The sequence below is a fragment of the Xiphophorus couchianus genome, chromosome 11 (genome assembly GCF_001444195.1).
Source record: "Xiphophorus couchianus chromosome 11, X_couchianus-1.0, whole genome shotgun sequence".
NCBI lineage: Eukaryota > Metazoa > Chordata > Actinopteri > Cyprinodontiformes > Poeciliidae > Xiphophorus > Xiphophorus couchianus.
Genome location: NC_040238.1, coordinates 2,986,825 through 3,005,775, shown reverse-complemented (window position 1 = coordinate 3,005,775; position 18,951 = coordinate 2,986,825). Strand labels below are relative to the sequence as shown.

Here is an 18,951-nt window from a genome sequence, read left to right as displayed (position 1 = left end):
AACTAAAGGTATTCAAAAAGAACTCATTGAAACTTGTATATGTATCTTTATGGGATTGTAGTTCTTATGCATTTTATACTTTGTATGATCACAGAGTAGTCTGTATGGGGTGATGGTGTGGGAAGCATTGTTAGGCATCTGACAGTCATGATGTTTACCCATTCATAGTGATTGCTGGTCATTTGCCTGAGATTTTATTTTTAATAACCAACATGCTTTTAAAATCCTCAATAGACATTACATTCTAGCTTTGGTTAACCATTGGAACCAGAAAAGGTCCTCTGAGGCTACAGAAACATTTAAAATAGAAATCTCTCGGAAGAAAAGATAAAACAGAAAAAAACATGTAGGAAACTGAGCAGGGACACAGACCCAGATGGCGGAGTTGAGATTTTGTTGTGCCAAGATCATTTATCTCCACTGAACAGCCTCCGAGTGCAGAAAGGCTGTATGACAGAAATCAATCAGAGGGCAATCGTCCATACAGAGGCACTAATGTTCCAACCTATCAATACAGGCAGAGCAGAGAGGAGAAGCACTGCAGGAGGAAGAGAAAGGTGAAAAAAAGCAGATGAGGTTTTCTGGGCTTTTCCTTAAGTAAGAAAACATTTCCGGTGGAAACCTTATTTTTCCTGCAGCTCAATGTAAGAAGGAAACAAAAATATTTTTCTCAGAACAAACCAACATAATAAAGTTAATATCTGAGTCTGTTTTGATTTACCATTCAACATTCTGGGTCAAGCAAAGTTGAATGATTCCACTTGAGTTAGTGAAGGCATTTTAAAGTAGCCTTTATCCTCAATTATGTGCTCCATCAGCTCATGCATTGTTGATATCTGACATTTAAATTTTCATGTTTCCCACAGCTTCAATGAGTAACTTCATAGTTCCCAGTTTGGTCAACTCTCCATTCAACTGCGCTTGAGGGTCCTTCAGAACCTCTTGTAGAATATAAGCAGCCTAGATTTATTACTTGATTTCGCCTTGGTGTCCATAGGCCGAACAATGCAGGGCTGATAATAAAAGCTGAGTCAAGTCACAAATTGTGGAAGAAAAGTAGCTGATTCAAAAATAGCATAAATTCTTGTAGTTCTTGTTGCTGACATCTAAACAGAGGCCGTACACAGACAGGGAGAAGCATGTCAAATCCTTTAGTTACTGTCAGCTTCTGTATCTATTGCATTAATTTGTCAAACCGTCTGCTATTTACGAATGGAAATGAGAAAATCTTCTCCATATGTTTACTGTGCCTGACAAAATGATGAAACAAGGTGGAAGGATGTTGCTCAATACTTTAAAAATATGTATCATGATTTCATTTTTATAGCTAACAACTTAACAGATTTAAGAAATCCAGCTAATGCACAATGTAGAGTAGAATAAACAAACAGTTATTCTGACATAAACAATTCTATCAAACACAAAGTAAAAAGAGAAAAGGACAAAGAAGGGATTGTTTTTGGTAAATTATGTACGTATACATAAATACTCATTGAACTTGTCCACATTTTGTCATGTTACAACCAAAACCTTTGTGCTATAACTTTCTTCCAAATCACTTATTTAGTAGATAGAGTCCGTCTATTTTATCTCAGTATAAATACAATTGTTCTGTCAAGGTTTCAGAGGTTTTTCAGTGAACTTTATTGAAAAACCAGCTTGACAGACCAAAGGATAAATTAGACAGGTCAGAGACAAAGTTGTACAACCTGTTTAATGTTTGTCCCAAGTCATATAGGAGGAGACACAGCTAGCATGGACAAAAGTGCTCTGATGAATTTAGGCCAAATTTAACTTCTTGACAAAACATGAAATCTTTTAGGGACAAAAAAAGAACTTCAGGCTGTGGCACAGGTTCACCTTCAAACATGCAACCCGAACTAAAATACATAAAACTAAAAGCATAGTTTTATAATATTTTGTAAAAGTTCAAACCAAAATCAATTTTAATGGCAGTGATGGAACTGACTATTGTTCATAAATACTTTCTATCTAGTCTGACTTTGCTTGTGCAATTTTGCAAAAAACAATGAGCAAAAGTGTTTTGTCTCTAGGTGTGCAAAGGTCCCAAAAACGACTTCTAACTGTTATTGCAGCTAAAGGTGCTTCTTTATCTCATCACTCCCTGAAGAGTCAAAAGCAAATGCATGTCATTTTATTTCAGATTTTTAAGTCTAAGAAATATTATGCCTCCTTTTTCTTCCATTTTCCCATCATACAAGACTTTGTGTTGATGTTACATATTGCTGTTTGTGGGTTTTACAGCGACAAAATGCAAGAAAGATGTGGATACTTTTTTATTGTACTGAAAACATCATTTTTGATTATGCAGTGTTTGTATAATTGCTGCATTGCTTTCATTCAGCTTGATCCCCAAAATAAATAAGCTGTTCAAAGGATATATTTTATGCCCTGCAGCTGCTCCTTTTAGAAAACAAGCAGACCAACTAATTCCTAATGAGAGAGCATGATAAATTCATTACAGTACATACCATTAGCTTTGACTTTGTGTGTTGTTGAGTTTATTTATTTCATTATCTCGAGAGTGTGGTGTGAATTAGCTTTGCTGTCCAGAGCTGACAAGAGTAGTAGAGGTTCCTGCTGAGATCAATACATCAGTGCCTGTAGCTGTTGTTGGGGGCTGTGGTGGGTTTATATGTGTGTCTAATAGCATGTGACACTCATTAGACTTCAATCAGACCTTCTGCCCACCTGCCTGAAAAAGACAAGTCAGTGACCACACAACTCCACTTCTGCATGTCACACGTCTCACATAGACATGCACCGAGGAAGAATGTGCACGCTGAATGATGCATACCAGAGGCATGGCTGACAGTCTGGCACCTCTGATGACACGAATGGAGACGCCACCTGACACCAGAATTCCTCTTTCTGCACAACATAACAGATAATAGTTCCAGACCTCGTTGTCACTTGCTCTGGGACGCAGAACAAAAGGTGTGCAGAATCTGCTTTCAAACACATCTGCACACAGACACACTGATAATGCACAAAATATGTGGAAAAAGGCAGACTTACAGAAAAGCACAAACTGACCCATAACACTCTATCATTTGGCATGTTTCTGCATGCACATACAAATATTATCATCCATGATTAAACAAACACTCACACATGCATGTATTCAAGCCTGAAGTCAAGCTTGAGCATGTTCTCACATTAGCGCTTGCCAACAACACATTGACATGACCTGTGGCAGATCTATAAGTAGAAATTCACAAACCCAAAGGCTCTAATGATGTAAGCTGCATAATTCACCTCCTTGTTTTAGAAAAATATTCTATTACCAAATGTGTAGCAACAATTGTTTAGAAATGACCCATTTTTATCCAAGCCACCATTCAGTTTGAGGGGCAAAAGGGACATTTTCTCCACTTTCAGTATTGTTCAAACAAACCCAAAGCAAGCCCCTTTTGTACTGTAAAAGGTTTACTTTCCCATTATTTTTATCGGTCCCTTCTGCACATTGGATGATTAAGCACTCTGTTAAAGGCTCCTAACAAATACTGTATCTTTGATTCACTTCCATTCTAACTTTTATCCAGAGGGTTCTACTTTAAATTGAATAAAAACTAAATATTCTCCTTTTAGATCCTTTTTTGCCCTTATTGACAGAAAAAGCTAGAAACATCTAGTTAAACGCTGCACATAGGTGCAGTTGTTAGAATAAAATTCCCACTCTGGAACCAAATGCTCACACTATTCAAAACAGGAGCACATCAAGGGTCACATGCATATTTCAAAGACTTCATGTTCTATAAAGTACATTATATTTCCTCAGGTTTCTGACCTACATAATCTATGTTTTTTTTAATTCTTCAGTATGACAAATTAAACAATAAGGAGGCATATGGTCATTATTTATAATGACCATTTATATGGTCATTGCAAACTGTATAAATAGTGTGAATAACAAGGTATGGACATGCTGCAATTTAAATGACTAAGTTTAGCAAAACAACTGACAATTTATACAAATACCTCCAACTTGGATGAGAAATGCACTAGTTTTCTCTGGGATAATTAAATGTGAACAGTTTATGTTGCACTTTAAAATATGAAACATTGACCTTTGAAGCAGGAACCTCTAACAAGGTAAATGTTGACACTTTCAAAAGGTGTTTGTATTTCAAAATTCTAGACTGAGGATGTGTGAGCTTTCAAATCTTAAGGTGATGGTGAAAATAATACCTACTGAAAATGTTTACTTTAAAGTCATATTAGTGCTATCTATGTTATATTTTTTGCTTCATATATGATTCCAGTATCATTTCACACGCGAGTCAATTTCCTTTGTACCTAATTTACATAGATAGTCATTTAACTTAGTTATGCAAGATAATGATAATGTCTTTAAGTAATATGAACATTAAAGAAAGCCACAGGAACAAACTTTATAGTTTCATCCTCCCTTCCCATTAGCATGACCACAAAACCATTCAGTGTTAATCCCAATGAGAAAATGCTCATCTGCATATTTACAGTTTCATTCTTCACTTCATTTAGCAAAGAAAAAAATCACCACTACCATTACTTGGTGTGCTTTGCTTTGACTCACTCATCAACACCGCATATTTAACTCTCCTTTTTTGTGAACGTAATTAGGGTATTACTGTGAAATTACAGAGACACCACTCACTTATTTCACAGATCTCAATTATCAGTGCTTAACTTCTCCATTTGCTGTAAAATGTTTCTTTCCCTCCTTTTTTTTTTTTACATATAAGATAGTCAAGGAGTTTAGGATTTCATAGGAATAAAAAGTGGTCAAAATTACAAATCTAACTCCTTGCTAGCAACACTGGAAACCTGTGAATTAAATTGGATTTGAAATGAAGAACTAGAAGGAGGTAGATATAATTACCAAATGCCAGAGTATAATCACAAAATCATATATCAACTGTACAGACACAAGGCTCCACAGACTCATGCTCAGAACAAGGCTCTTTGAGACATTTGTTATAACAGTGTTTGCCACAAGGTTCATTTTATGTGGACAAGCTGATTGTCTTGAAGCTGACTCTCCAGAGACTGGGCCCATTTTTCAAACCACTGGTTATGTGCCTGCATCTCATCGATCAGCGGACTCACTGTCCCCTCAGAGCAACATGAATTAACTCGTGTTCCTAAACACGGCCTTGAAGGAGATTCTCATTGCCATAATTCTGTTTCTTGGACCTGGATGATTGCGTTGTTTCATACAGGTCATGCATTTTTAGAAGAGCTGCAAATTTTACACTAACTGATTGCATTATTGATCTCAGTGGCTTCCAGCGCTCTAAATCCCCTTGTATCCACTTGTTGGTCTCATGATAAAGGGTGAATGTTTGCTGGGGAGGCAGTTTTTGTCCTGAGCATGCTATTTAGCTGTTCTATATTGTGCTACTTTGATTAGTTATGCTAGTTATTTACTTGCAGTTCCATGGAATACATGTGACAGTTTTTCTTTGACCAATATTAAGATATTGAAATTGTTGTGCACAGCACAGTATTATTGCACTTTTGTAAAAATGTCTTGAAAATATTTCAAAAATATGATTGGGAGATTAAATTATTGCACCAAGGTTGCACCAAGGAACTGGGATAATTGTGCAGAAACAGGAAATTAGTAGTAGCAGTAGCAGTCATCATAGTTGTGGTATTAGTGTTAATATTTGCATTAATTTCAGTCATTCACATAATACTTTTAACATATTCACACCAAAGACCTTTTGCATCAAACTCTATATGTTGTTAAGAAATATTTGGTCATGATAAATGAACTACTGCCAAAGTGAGATTGTGTCTTTAACAGTGGTAAAGGTAATACATAATTAAACATACATTAAAATAATATTTAACATATACAAACATATGGAAAAGTAATCCCAGGAAAATGAGAGTATGACCTCTACAAAAACTAGTTTGTGCAAAGATTTTTACAGAGAGGTGTGTATTGTTAATTTGACAACTGCTGTCCATATACTTTCATATGTGTAACTGTGTAATTGCTGTTTGTCAAAAAATCCCTCATGTCATTACAAGGGTTTAGTTGTTTTTTGAGTTTCAAACAGTCATTATAGCTCTCCTCACATTCTGTAGTTCTAACACATAGTTGCAGGCAACTATTCACACTGTTGTATTTCACCAGCAGAACCCGAGGTTTTTATTTGCTTTATAGTTTGCCGTTTGAAGTACAGAAGACAGAAAATGTTCCTTCAGGCTTTAAATGAATAATGTTTTAATGGCAGTTGTGCAAAAAATAACCAAACTGGTTACTGGTAAAGCCACACAAAAGTCTTGTGCCACACAAAAGACAAGATACCAAATGATAAGAGATTCACATTGATCAAAAATATTTAGAAAATCATTATTTGCTGAGATTAAGCAGCTGCTCAAAACTGACAAGTAGTTTATGAGCAGCTCAACATCTTTATTTGATATGTTTTGCACAGTCTACTTGTGAAGTTGGTTTTATAGATCAACTTCTGTTTAGACTGTTTAAAGAGTGTGATCAGAAAGTGATGGCTGGTTCTGTTGTCTTTAACGTTTTTAGGCATTTTATGAATAATTACAGAAATACTTCAATTGGATAACTTCTGCTTCTGCTTATATTAAAATTTTAATGGGTCAAACTTAAGCTAAATATCTCTGGAAAAGATTTTCTTATTTGGAGCAAAATTTATCTTAGCAAATTGAGGTGGTGAGAAAAAAGCTTGTAAATCACACAGGAAGAGTGAAAGTTGTTAACCATGACTTGAACTTAACAATTAGACAGATTTCTAAAGTCTTTCCAAACTAGATTTAACACTATCTGGTTTCTTGCTAACTTCATTTTCTCTCTATTCCACTTGTATTTGCAGGGAAGAGTCTGTGACAAAGCGTTTGAAACTTGTTGTCTTAATTATAATTATAAATTATAATACTTTATTGGGTTTATTGGGTAGCCATTATCAGTCTCTACTTTGCTAAAAATAGCTTTTTATCCTTATAAAAACTCATATTAAATCACCAAATATTTTATAAGAGGTTTTAATTATAGTATTGAAATTTCACTGTGACGTTTTAACCTCAGCATTATCAAAGCTTCATGCACCCCCTGTGATCATTGATGCCCCCCTAAGGGGAGGGCATGGACCCCAGACTGGGAAGCACCACTCTCTCTGTATGAAGGCGTGCACACTAATGTGTGTTTGTGTCTGCAGGAGCTGAGATGTGTAAATGCCAGCGGTAATTAAGAAGATCCAGAGCTGGGATGGTTGAAAAAGGGGGTTGTGTTCTATTTCTGTCAGTAGCTTTGATGGGTGAGGTTTACTTTGAACACAGAAGGCACAGTGTGTAAGAAGGGGTGTGTGTGTGTGTGTGTGTGTGTGCATATGGGATCTGGACCCAGTGTTAAGCTGTCCACAAAGTCCACCTATTTATACTCATAAATATAGTTATAGTGGCTGTTTATGAGTAAGACTCTGAGGAGCAAATATTTGTCTATTATGCAGGCGCCACAGCTATTAACAATCCAAATATGCTTCAGAGAATAAAGAAAATTAAAAGCAGGCAGAGTTTTATTTTACATAAAGTTATTTAAACGCTTAGCAATACAAGGAAAACAAAAAATGAGCCAATATTGTACCTAATGAGTAGAAGATGCATGACAGCCAGAATCTGTCATGATTCTGGCTGTCATGTGGAAATAAATATAAAGTAAAGCATTTCCTACAATCATCGGTTAGGGTGGGGCATGGAGGGTGTTTGCCTCCAGGGTTTTGATCTACCCTCACTAAACAACGAAGAGTCCATCAGCAACAGATACACTCTCAATTATTCAGGAGGTTAGCATGAAAAATGAATGGCTGCTTCCTGTAGTGAGAGGTGTGGTGCTGCACTGGTGCCTGAATGTTTCAGGCAGACCAGTGCGTTTACAGCAGATCTTAGTAAAGGCGACGGTTTCCTCTTGGTGATATGTGGATGGGTGCTTTTGTTTCATTACTGACTGAGACCACAGCTGCTGGACAGATGCCTCGATCTCATCAACACAGAGGAACTCAAATGTTTTCTTGTTTAGCACTCTGACTTGCTGTTAGGATGTTTTCTGGGGTCATTGGGTGCTTTAGGTCTCTAAAAAGATCAGAAATGTTTGGATGACCCAGCCAGGGCTGTGAAGACCCCATCTTATTTCTGATTAACACTATTCCAGTGAAAAATTCCCCTAACTGCAGCCAATGTAGCGCTTGGCTGTTGTCTCCCTCATATGATCTTATACCTTTACTAAAGACCTGTGCTGGTCACAAGATGGTAATCTGTGTACAAATCCTATGAAATGACATAACTAATAAAGAATTATTGATATTATGTTGTGTTTAGTTTATTTACAGATTAAATGTTTTCTGTTTGTTGTTGCGCAACACCCCCCCTCCTTTCTGTCTCTACTCTCTCACTCTCGTACTTCCTCTTCTGAGAGGGGAGATGTGCTACCAGCTCTCCGTCTAACGGGTCCGTTGAGTTTCCTAAATCTGCTGGGATTTACCCTGTCCAGAACTGAAGTAAACTCTGTTTAAGCTGGTTTCGAGAAACGATTCGCCTGGTTATCTGACGGCCTACATCCAGGTGTCCCACCCTTCTTCCCCCTGTGAATTAGCCAGACTGAGCAGCCTACAGCCAACTAGTTTCACAGAGCACACCTGTTAACGGTCGCTCGTTCTCTATTTTACAACTTGCATTTGTTATTGAACCAGGTAGGTTTTAGTAACTCGGGCGAGTCCCAAGGATGATGTTTTAAATATGGGCTACCAGCAACCTAAAAACATTTTCCACCTCTTCCTCTCCAGAATCAAACATCATAGCTATTTTACAACCATCAAAGAACTTTAAGGTGACTCATTAACTGAATGTCCACAACATCTTTAGATTTTCTTTATGCTAAATATTTTATTAGTAAGGCATTTTTGCAAGGGTCAGTACAGCTTAATTCAGTAGCAGAAATAATCAAATAAGTAAAATCAATCATCTAGTCTATCTTTCCCTACTGCTGATACTGAGTACTAAAAAAGGGAACCTTTGAGAGAGACGGACGGAGTTTGGCGTTTCGAACCCCAGACCTGGCTTGATGATGAAGAAGGTGTTGCAGCAGGAGGAAGATGTTGATCGATGAAGGCCAGGATCTCCGCAGGTCCGATGAACTTCTTCTCCGCATGGATGGTGAGGTCACACAGGACTTGGTGCTGGCAGGAAAAAAGGCACCAGTTCTTCTTCCTTGTCTTTGTCTTCATCTTTGTCTTTGGGGTCAGAACCCAGCCGATGAGAGAAGTGCGATTCGAAGCCACAGATTGTGGGCCAGACGGGTTGGTCTCCATGAGCAGGACAGTCTTCGTCTCTGTGGCCCCGGCTCTTCTTCAGCTGCAGAGTTCTTTGTCCATCTCTTGGCTCGAAGCTGCCCGGAGGATCCAACGAACAGTTCCTCTTTTGCACCCACCTTATATAGGGTTTATCCACCCTTTTGGTGCGTTTGCATTGGCTGTCTGCTTAGACAGATGATCTCATATCCATCACTGTCTTAAGAGACATCATGTCATGATGTCTGTGCCAATGTCTCAGGGTTGCTCAACCTCCTATGTCCCTTGCCTGCACAACCTTTCACCTACTCTCTACCTCCAACATATCAGTGATGTTTAATTGCAGTTATACAACCTTTTACACCTTTTCAAGTTCAATGTCAAAATCACATTTATATCACATTTATTTTCTTTAGCTTCTCTGATTTAGCATTCATTTATAATTTTATAACCATAACTTATATCACATTTATTTTCTTCAGCTTCTCTGATCTATCATTCATTTATGATTTTATAACCATAACTTATTAGTTACTCTTATTATGATCTTAATGTGAGTTATTACAGATGTTTTTCTGAAAAGAAACCAAGAATAATACATGATTCTAATTATTTACTACTAAAGTTACAGTTACTTGTTTTTCTTGTAAGTGTTCCCACAAATATAAGTGTAAGTATTATTACAAGTAAACCAATATTAATATAAGTATTTTACTTTGAATCTTATCCAATTACTAATAATGTTTAGATTTCATTCTTTAAAACTTTACCTTTAAACTAAGGAATAGTCTCAGCTATTTTTATAAATCTGCAGGCTGGAAACTTCCTCTTTTTCCAGGAAACCTGCTTTTCCTGTTTAATGACTCTCTCTGACTGACTATGATTTCTTATGATTAGATAGAAAAAAGTAGAATTAAAGCAAAGTTTGCATGAGACAAAAACAACACACACAACCAGATTTATTTTATTGACACTTAAGTCTACTGTTGGGCCTAGATGTCACTTGAGTGATTCATTTTAAAGATAACTTTATTTATTATTACTGTTAAACTAAAATCTCCAGCATGGGGAAGCGGGATGAGCTCGGATTTTCTTGACATGTTTCAGTTCTTTATTTCAGTTGCATTGTGACATTTGGCTGAACATTCTTTCAGGTAGGGAGACTTGCGATCTTTCCTGTTCAGGGAGAATGTGGGAGAAAATGTCAGTTTGTTTCTTATAATTTCTATGGGTTTAATTTGAGTTTGGTAATTGAGTGTTTACCTTTTCTGGTGCGTCTCCTCAGCAGGGTGGAGCGGCAAAGAGAGACAAATGCTTCAGGTGCTGCTGAAAAGCTCCTGGAGCATGACCATGTTAATTAAGAGGAGTAATGCTCTGAGGATTTATATTAAGTTAAATTTCTTCTTTGTTTGACCTTAGATTAGTTTAGTTCTAATGATTTGCATGCATGTACTGTAAATATTTATGGTGCCATTTATTGTTTTGTATTAGGTTTGTGTAAATAATGTTTTCTTGTTTTGTTTTTGACAACCCTGTTACTTGGTACGAGTGGTGAAATTGCCCAAGGTATTAAAGCCAGCTTCTTTGTCTCACTGTGTAATGGGTGTCGGTGGAAATGCAACATGCAGCTCTGAATAAATCCACCTTGACTGCATTTTGCTGAGCCATCGCCGGTCAAAGTAACATTATCTATCTGAAAACAAATTTTTGCATTTATTCTAGTTATACGTGTCTCACATTAAATTGATGAGATTATCTTAAACATCTATGTGAAACAAGCAAGCAAAAACAAAAGAAGTATTTAAGGGAGCAGATACTTTTTCACAGTACTCTACATGTACATATATCAATTTTGAACTTCTGCTTTCAATTTTAAAAAGGTTTTTAGCTCTTTGTTGATGTAAGTGGGTCGTGCAATGCAGGATTAACAATGCAGGAATGTCACACGTTTGCCCTCTTCTCTTTTAGGATTAGAGTGGTGGAAAGCCAGTTATTCCTGATGCCATGTCACTTTGTTCTAGGTGATAACTATTTGGCACTGGCTGACTGCTCATCTTTGTCTTCCCTATGGCTTCTTACTTTGTCTTTCTTTTTCTTTCTGAATAATTTGTGTCTTCCTTTGTCCTATTGTCAAGTTTCTTTTCCTTCAAGCAGATTGATCTAGAAAGAAAGGAAAAAGTGGGCGGGAAAAGAAGCTCCCCATGGAATCTAATATTAGCTCCTGTTCTGCTTGTCTTGTCTCCACAGGTGGTCCATCACGCTGGTCTTCTCCTCCATGTGACTGCTGCTGCAAGAACCACAAGGGTGATGGCGAAGGCGAGAGTGGCACTTCGTTCAACGAGCTTTCAACCTCCAGCTCAGAGAGCCAGTCGGAGACCAGCTCTCCCCAGGGAACAGTCATCAGAGGTCCAGTCACCCGTCAGTCGCACCCTCATGCCAAGGTCCAGACCCTCGACAGGCCACCTAAGAAAGGCCCAGTTAGCATGATTCAGCAGTCTGACCAGCGACGAAAGAGTGACTTGCTGCGCACTCTTACAGCCAGTTCGCGAGACACCAGTGGCTGCAAGAAACGACCCGTAAAAGAAAAGCCAACGGTTCAGGAGGAGCTGCAAAAATGCATTCAAGACTTCCACAAGATCAAGATCCCAGAGAGGTTTCCTGGAAGGCAGTACGTGTGGCAGACCGACCTGCTGAGAAAGTACCGCCTTTGAGCCTGAATTTTGGAGGGAAGCATGGAGGGAGCAAGCAAGCACACGGCCAAGGATCAGTTTACGTGTTTTTCCGTCATGAATCTTTTCAAACAAAATCAACTTTGAGGAGGACACTTCATGACAGGATGTTGAAAGTCAAAAGAAAGAAATAATCATCAAAAAAGGCAGTTGCAAAGGCTCTTGGTAAATGTAGTATGTACAGTATGTGTTTATATGTAGTTTAGACCAAGTAAATACTCTATGTATGTGCAGTAACTTGCAGACTGCATCAGCATTGGACCAAAACAGCAGATCAGCTAACTGATCAAACAACTGAAATCATTACTGGCTGCACCTGGTGATACTGATGGCTAATGGATTGCACGGACTGTAATCAGCCATCCTTTTGACAGAAAAAATTACAAAGCAACATTTCTGATCCAACAAAGACAAATTGTATGAGTGCGGTGGTGTGTACGTGTGTGTTTGTGCCCAGGTGGCCTGGAGGTCAAAGATAAATCTGCATCGGGACTCATCAATAATTTATGCAGTTCCAACAGAGCTCTCACCATAAATACTCCCTGAGATCTCTGCTGCCACAGTGGCACAAACAGCTGGGCTGATTACTTTACTTTTAGGTAACATTTGGAGAGTCTTGAGCCAGAAGGAGGCACAATTTCATCAGCATATAAATTAATTCCCCTTCTTAGAGGCAGGTTATGTTGCAAATGTGCCCCAAGAGCACCAAGCAGCAGCACATTGCTCTAATTTTTACAAAGCTGCCTGAATGTAGATCAACAGTCAGTTGTGAGGGATGAGGGAAAGAGAAAAAGCAAAGGTTTGGTAGAACGGAGTAAAACTCCAACACTTGGATCACAGTCATCATATTCACATAAACAAAACAAAAAAAATCCTCCTTATTCACACTGAACAATAAATCATGGTATAATTAAAGCCTCACTTCGTTTGACAGTGCCATACAGACAGAAAAGGCTGTACTAGTGGTGTTTTCTAACTCTGCCAACACGGTTCAAGGCTTTCCACACTTACTGTTGACAAGCTAATCAATAGTTATTGATGATCGGTCTGATGAAAGAGCTGATATATGTAGTTCTTGTTTACAGTTACTAATGAAGTCTTTGGGTTTTTAACAAAAAGATGCAACTCGTGATTCATTTACTCTTTTAGTCATTACTCTTGTATTTAAGTTAGTAGAGGCAAGGGAATGTATTGCAAAGCAGCAACAGACATTAGTATAGCAGTGATCTTTAATAAAAAAAACTGCTACCATACTAGATAAATAAAGTTACTTTACCTTTTTATTGCAATTATAATGGAAAACACTAAAGTCCAATTTAAATTATGTGGTTTAAAATCGATGACAATCAGTTGGTAAAAGTTTTTGTATTTATTTAAAAAAGAAAAAGTCTTTGTCAAACTAATTATTTTCTTTTTGCCAGAGTACATTTCACTTGCTGGGTCATCTGAAGAGACGTTTCATCAAAAATAAAAATAAAAATAGAGAATATGCCTCATTATTGAGATTTTTGAATGATTGCATTAAAGTAGTTGGCTGCAGTTAACTCTTGATATGTTATATTCTCAAAAGTATTTTCTTGTCCCCTTTCAAACATGAACTTAAGTTACATTCCACTCTTAATGATATTTAGAAACATCTTGCACAGCATAACATAGTAACAGAAGCTACTGAGAGGAGGATAGTTGGTCCTTTAAAAGACTTCAAACAGCTGCAGGACTCTAGAGGACTTGGTCAATAAGATGACATCAACATTAACCATTACTACACTGAGAGTAAGTGTGGAAATTTATGCTTTATAGAAAATGCAGAAATCCGCAAATACTTTACGTTAAATAAATAGAATCAAAATCTGTGACCAAAAATTGTCAATCAAGAAATCCCTAGACAACGGCAATACACTTAATATTAAACAGTGAGAACAACAATGAAACGAAATACTGTTGGTCCCCAGCTAACTGTGCATGAAAAAAAAAATGAAGCACTCAGAGAAAGGCTCCTAAAATGACATATAAATGGAATAAATGTAGTGTCTGTTGGAGGATATTTTAGGTGTCATCAAGGTATCTGTCTTGTGTGTAAGTAAAAAAAAAAAACCTTCAAACAGCAGCAATATATTTGGAAAAGAACTAATAGAAATCTGACATAAATTATTTTATTGCTTTTGAACTTTAATATTCTTAAAGTTGAAATGATTTGGGTTTTGAAATGATTAAAAATGTTTGTTATTCTTTTATTATTTCAAAGCACGCATTATTAAAACACATATAACAAACTTACTAAATACTTATCTAGATATAGGTTTATTTAAAAAATGCCCCTACAAATGCTTTATTACTATAGTTATTTTTATATTCAAAGGACTTTTATTTCAATATAATTACTGAAATGTTCTCATGCTGGCCACAAAATGAATTTAATGTGAGAGTTTGCAGAGAGCTATTATTCACAGATGCCCATTTATCAGCTCAGATTTATAGTAATTTATAGTAGGGCTCAGGAAACGTGTTGCAGTAGGTTCCAAATAAGAAACAGCCACTCTCCTCATGTTAAATGCGAGGTATAATAAGGCTTATTTTTCTATGTTTTCAGAATATTTCAGTTTTACTTTAATGTATTTTATAATTTTTGTTTAAAGACCAATTCTTTTCACCTGGGCTACATGTCATATGTAAATAAGCACAATAAATCATATTCAAGTAGAACAATGTAATATACTGTGTATATAAAACATCTCGATCCGCGGGGCGCTGCTGCTCTGTTATCTCAGTGATCCAGTAGTCCGCTTAAAATGTGTATGACGCTCTTTGTTTTGGCATGTAATGCTTGGCCATCACAGGTGAAAGAAAATGAATTACATATCTGTATATTACAACAAATTTTCTGTCATTTCATTTAGGACAACAGTATTAAAGGGAACAGTCAGCATTTTTGTCTCCGAATGCTGCAGAAAAAGTCAAATATCAGTAAGATATTTCAATAATCAGATTTTATGTAAGCTGAATTGTTCAAAAAGGATAATTGACTAAAAGTAAGTTTAAATTTGAAATGTGAAAGTAAATGCAAGCTGAACAGGAAGAAATTGTATGGTGCTGAACGTGTTTTACAGTGATTTATCAGTAGGTCTTCTATATTTTAGTCCAAAGCATCAGTCATGGATTATGCAGCCATAACTGCGTGGAAAAACCTTTTCAGTAAAGTTGGAATGCAATAAAAGTGCATTGTCAGGGAAAAATAATAGTGAAAAACCATCTGCACAAAAGAATAACAGCAACCAAGTGTACTCAAAACCAACAAGGATAAAATGAGTAATTTTGTTGAGTTCTTGTGACTACTCAATACATCCAATAGTCATGTTTGCTGTTCTACTTTCTGCATGAAATGAAACAGTAATGTAAAGCTAAAATTCAATAAGTTGAACCTATTTCATGTTGCTAGCATCCACATGTTTTATTTTTCCACAGTAGAGTACATATTATGTAGGGCCTTTTGAAAAAACACCTTAATTTTTTGATAAATATACATGTACAAGACAGAAGAGAAGGAAAAAGGATCAAATTTATTCTCCTAAGGCCCAGAATTGTCAGCAATATTGAATACAGTGTCAAGGAACAGGTTTTTTTGACATTGTTCCTGTCAATATCTTTGAAACTCTCTGCAAGCTCATAGAACTATAATATAAAACATGTGATCAATATGACTCATTTTATGTCACATGCCAGCTGACATTAAACATATGTTTTCAATAATTCAACGGGTGAACATACATATTAGTTTGTTTTTTCTGAAGCACAACTGAAAAAATATTCAGGATCAATTATTTGATCACTGGATTAAAAACCACTTAATTTTAGTTCAATCTTCTGTTACCTGAACTTCCATCAATATTGTTTAATGCTTGAATTCACATATCTGACAAGCATAAAGGTTCAAACACACATTACATTACAGGGAGAAATTTCTGATTGTCTCAGAGCGAAAGGTTGCATAGCTTTTAGCTCATATGGAGTTTAGAAAATATTAATACCCCTTATATATTTTTTTCAGATTTCACATAAACACACACTTATCTGTACTTATTTATTTATGTTTGCTTGTACAGAATAGTGTATCATTGTAAAATAATACACTATGACAAATACAAATCTGAAAAGTGTGGTGTGAATATGTATTCAGTACCCTACTCCGACATCCCTGGATAAAACTCCTTCATAAGTTATTTAATTAGAGATTAGAGTCTGATATGTTATTTCATCTCAGTATAAATGGAGCTTTTTTTAAGGCCTCAAAGGTTTTTTTTTGAAGAACCTTAGTGCACAAACAAATGACACATCAGATAGGTCAGGGAGAAGCTATAGAGAATTTTAAAGCAATGTTAGGTTATACAATTATAACCCAGCCTTTCAACATGGAGCCAAGTTGAAACTAACATCACCAAATGGAGAGCATGACAAATCTGCAAACCTATCAAGGCATAGCCATCCATTTAAACTCAGAGGCCTTGCAAAGAGAGCATGAATCACAGGAGCAGCAAAGAGGCGCGTAGTAACTCTGAAGGAGGAGCAGGAACTCATAACCCAGGTAACGCAGACTACCTGCAAGACTTTGGGAAACATTATGTGTGGTGGAAAAAGAATTCTCTGAACACACCATGCTTAACATAATTGGTGGTGTAATTTTGGGATAAATCTAAATGTAAATGAGAATTGTTTGGTAAAACTTTTAAAGTAATGCTCACAAACACTCTCCATCCAATGTGACTAAGCTTTAGTTATACTGTCAAGAAAACGGATAATTATTTCAGTTTCTAAATGTTTAAAGCTGACTATGACAAGTGTTTAATAAGGAAGGAGTTGGCAGAAATCAGGTGCACACCACACTGTTCAGAGTTAAATTTTTTTAAGTTTTGAAAGCCATGTACTATTTTCCTTCCCATTCAAAGTTAAATGCTACTTGTCTACATAAAAATGTATTAATTTTTGCAGTTGTCTCCTGCTGGAATGTGGAAAAACATCAGGGTGTATTGATAGTTTTGCAAGGCTCTGTAAAACTGCAAAGTTGCATTTGGCTTTCTTGCACAGTTCATTTTCAGTCCATGTTTAACAGGAAAAAATAAGCTGCTACCAGGATCTGTGTTTGCTTGACTCTGTCTGCTGCTTCTTCTTCTTTTGTTTTGCTTTGATACATTCTAGAAACAAGGTCATCCATGCAGCTGAAAGTAAAAGTCATTTGTAAGCATACGAATGATTGAAAATTTAAACGAACGTTTGACACCTGGTGGCCTTCTAGAGTTGTCTATAGCTGTTTTTGCACAATGTATAGAATAATCTACAACACACAAACAGGGAAGTATTTGAAAGCAAAGAGTTGCATCCATGTCCAGCACATCAGCACAGACCCAACTCATATCTATCTTCAAACATTTTGAGTGCATGAGATTATATGAGGTTCTTTCTGCTTGAAATTATACTGATTAATGTAAATTAGTAAATCACGTGTGCAATTTATGTCTTAGGACAAATGTGATGTTTGAAAATGAGGAAAGCCTGAACCAATGTAAAGTTTGCCAGTTTATGTTATTTTGCAGTACTTTTTATGTCTCAAACTGATTTCCTCCCCTAACGTTTTGGCCATGGCCTTTAAATGAAACCCAAGCACATGACTGAAGCCCTTGCTTTGTTTATGCTGCCTTTGACGACCCTGCCAGGCAAAAAAAGCAAGTCATAATATTCCAACATCACAATGGCAGACCTGGAGTCGTGTGTTTGAAGCAAAAGGGTGTGTTTTGATGTATGTTGATGTGACACACATTACAAAAAGAAAAAAAGCAACAAAACATTGTGAGCATGTTGGTATAAACTTATGACAGATTTAAATTAGTCTGTTCTTGTGAAATGAGTATGTGACAAACGAATATTTGACAGAAAAGAGAACATTTAAAAAAAAAAAGATAAGCACAAATGTGTCGATTGTTGCTGTTCCTCCACTGGTGTATAAAGTTCTTAATAAAACAATTCTGCAACATGGCTAAACTCCTGCAAAACAAAGCAACTCTCACGGCAAGCTTGATGTTAATAGAAACTTGTTACACTACAAATCATCATAGAACTTTTAAACATTATTTGCTAACTGTAGCATTTCATAACCCTGTCTTTAAAAATATTTATTTTTTTCCTTTGAACTGTGGATAAAAGTAATTCACCACAGTAAAACTGAATTTCAAGGAGTCTGACATCTGTGCTGAGAGTTGCTCTGTATTTAAGGTGTTATGTTCTGTTTCTATGTCTGCCTTTATAGACAGTACAATTCATTTGAAAGTCTTTAGATAAAAAGCTGTCATTTTGAAATGTATGAGTACAACCAATAAACAAGATGAACTATACAGCTACTAATAAGTAAAGCTTATTTTTTTTAATCATGAATATACTGTATATGTACTGATTAAAATCCTGTTTACTGTAGTGGAGCAATCATGCAAAGGACATTTTAGAAAAATTAATTAGAGTTTATTTGGAAACGGGTTTTTTTTAGCAAAGTTACTAGTGCTATGATGTTTATCAACACTAACATTTCAGGTTAACATATTCAATTCAAGGAATGTTTCATATTTAAATATTTTTAGGTAACAATTAGTAAACCGAGACATCCTGTCTCCTTAGAATATTAATATAGAGTAGCACAGTTTCTCATTTCTCTTGGCCAGCCTTAAAAATGGGGAGGAAGAGGAAGAAGGTTTCATTCAAAAGTGGCACATGTATTTTGATCCTCAGGAAATGGCAACAAGAAAACAAGCACTTGTCCAACCTCCTTATATCTGTAATCAGAACAATAAAAAAACCCTACTATAACTATAACTAGGGCAAAAAAAGCTGGATGAAAACCATCTTGTTGGGGC

The 18,951-nt window shown here is 36.3% G+C and overlaps 1 protein-coding gene across 1 annotated transcript in view; it reads left to right on the top strand.

Moving 5' to 3' along the window:
* Positions 1-18,444, top strand: part of kctd16b (potassium channel tetramerization domain containing 16b) — a 107,609-nt gene extending 89,165 nt beyond the window's left edge. Inside the window, exon 2 of the mRNA XM_028032161.1 lies at positions 11,577-18,444. Within this exon, the coding sequence (XP_027887962.1) occupies positions 11,577-12,040 (464 nt within the window). The 3' untranslated portion in view covers positions 12,041-18,444. The remainder of the gene's footprint in view (positions 1-11,576) is intronic.
* Positions 18,445-18,951: the final 507 nt, after the last annotated feature.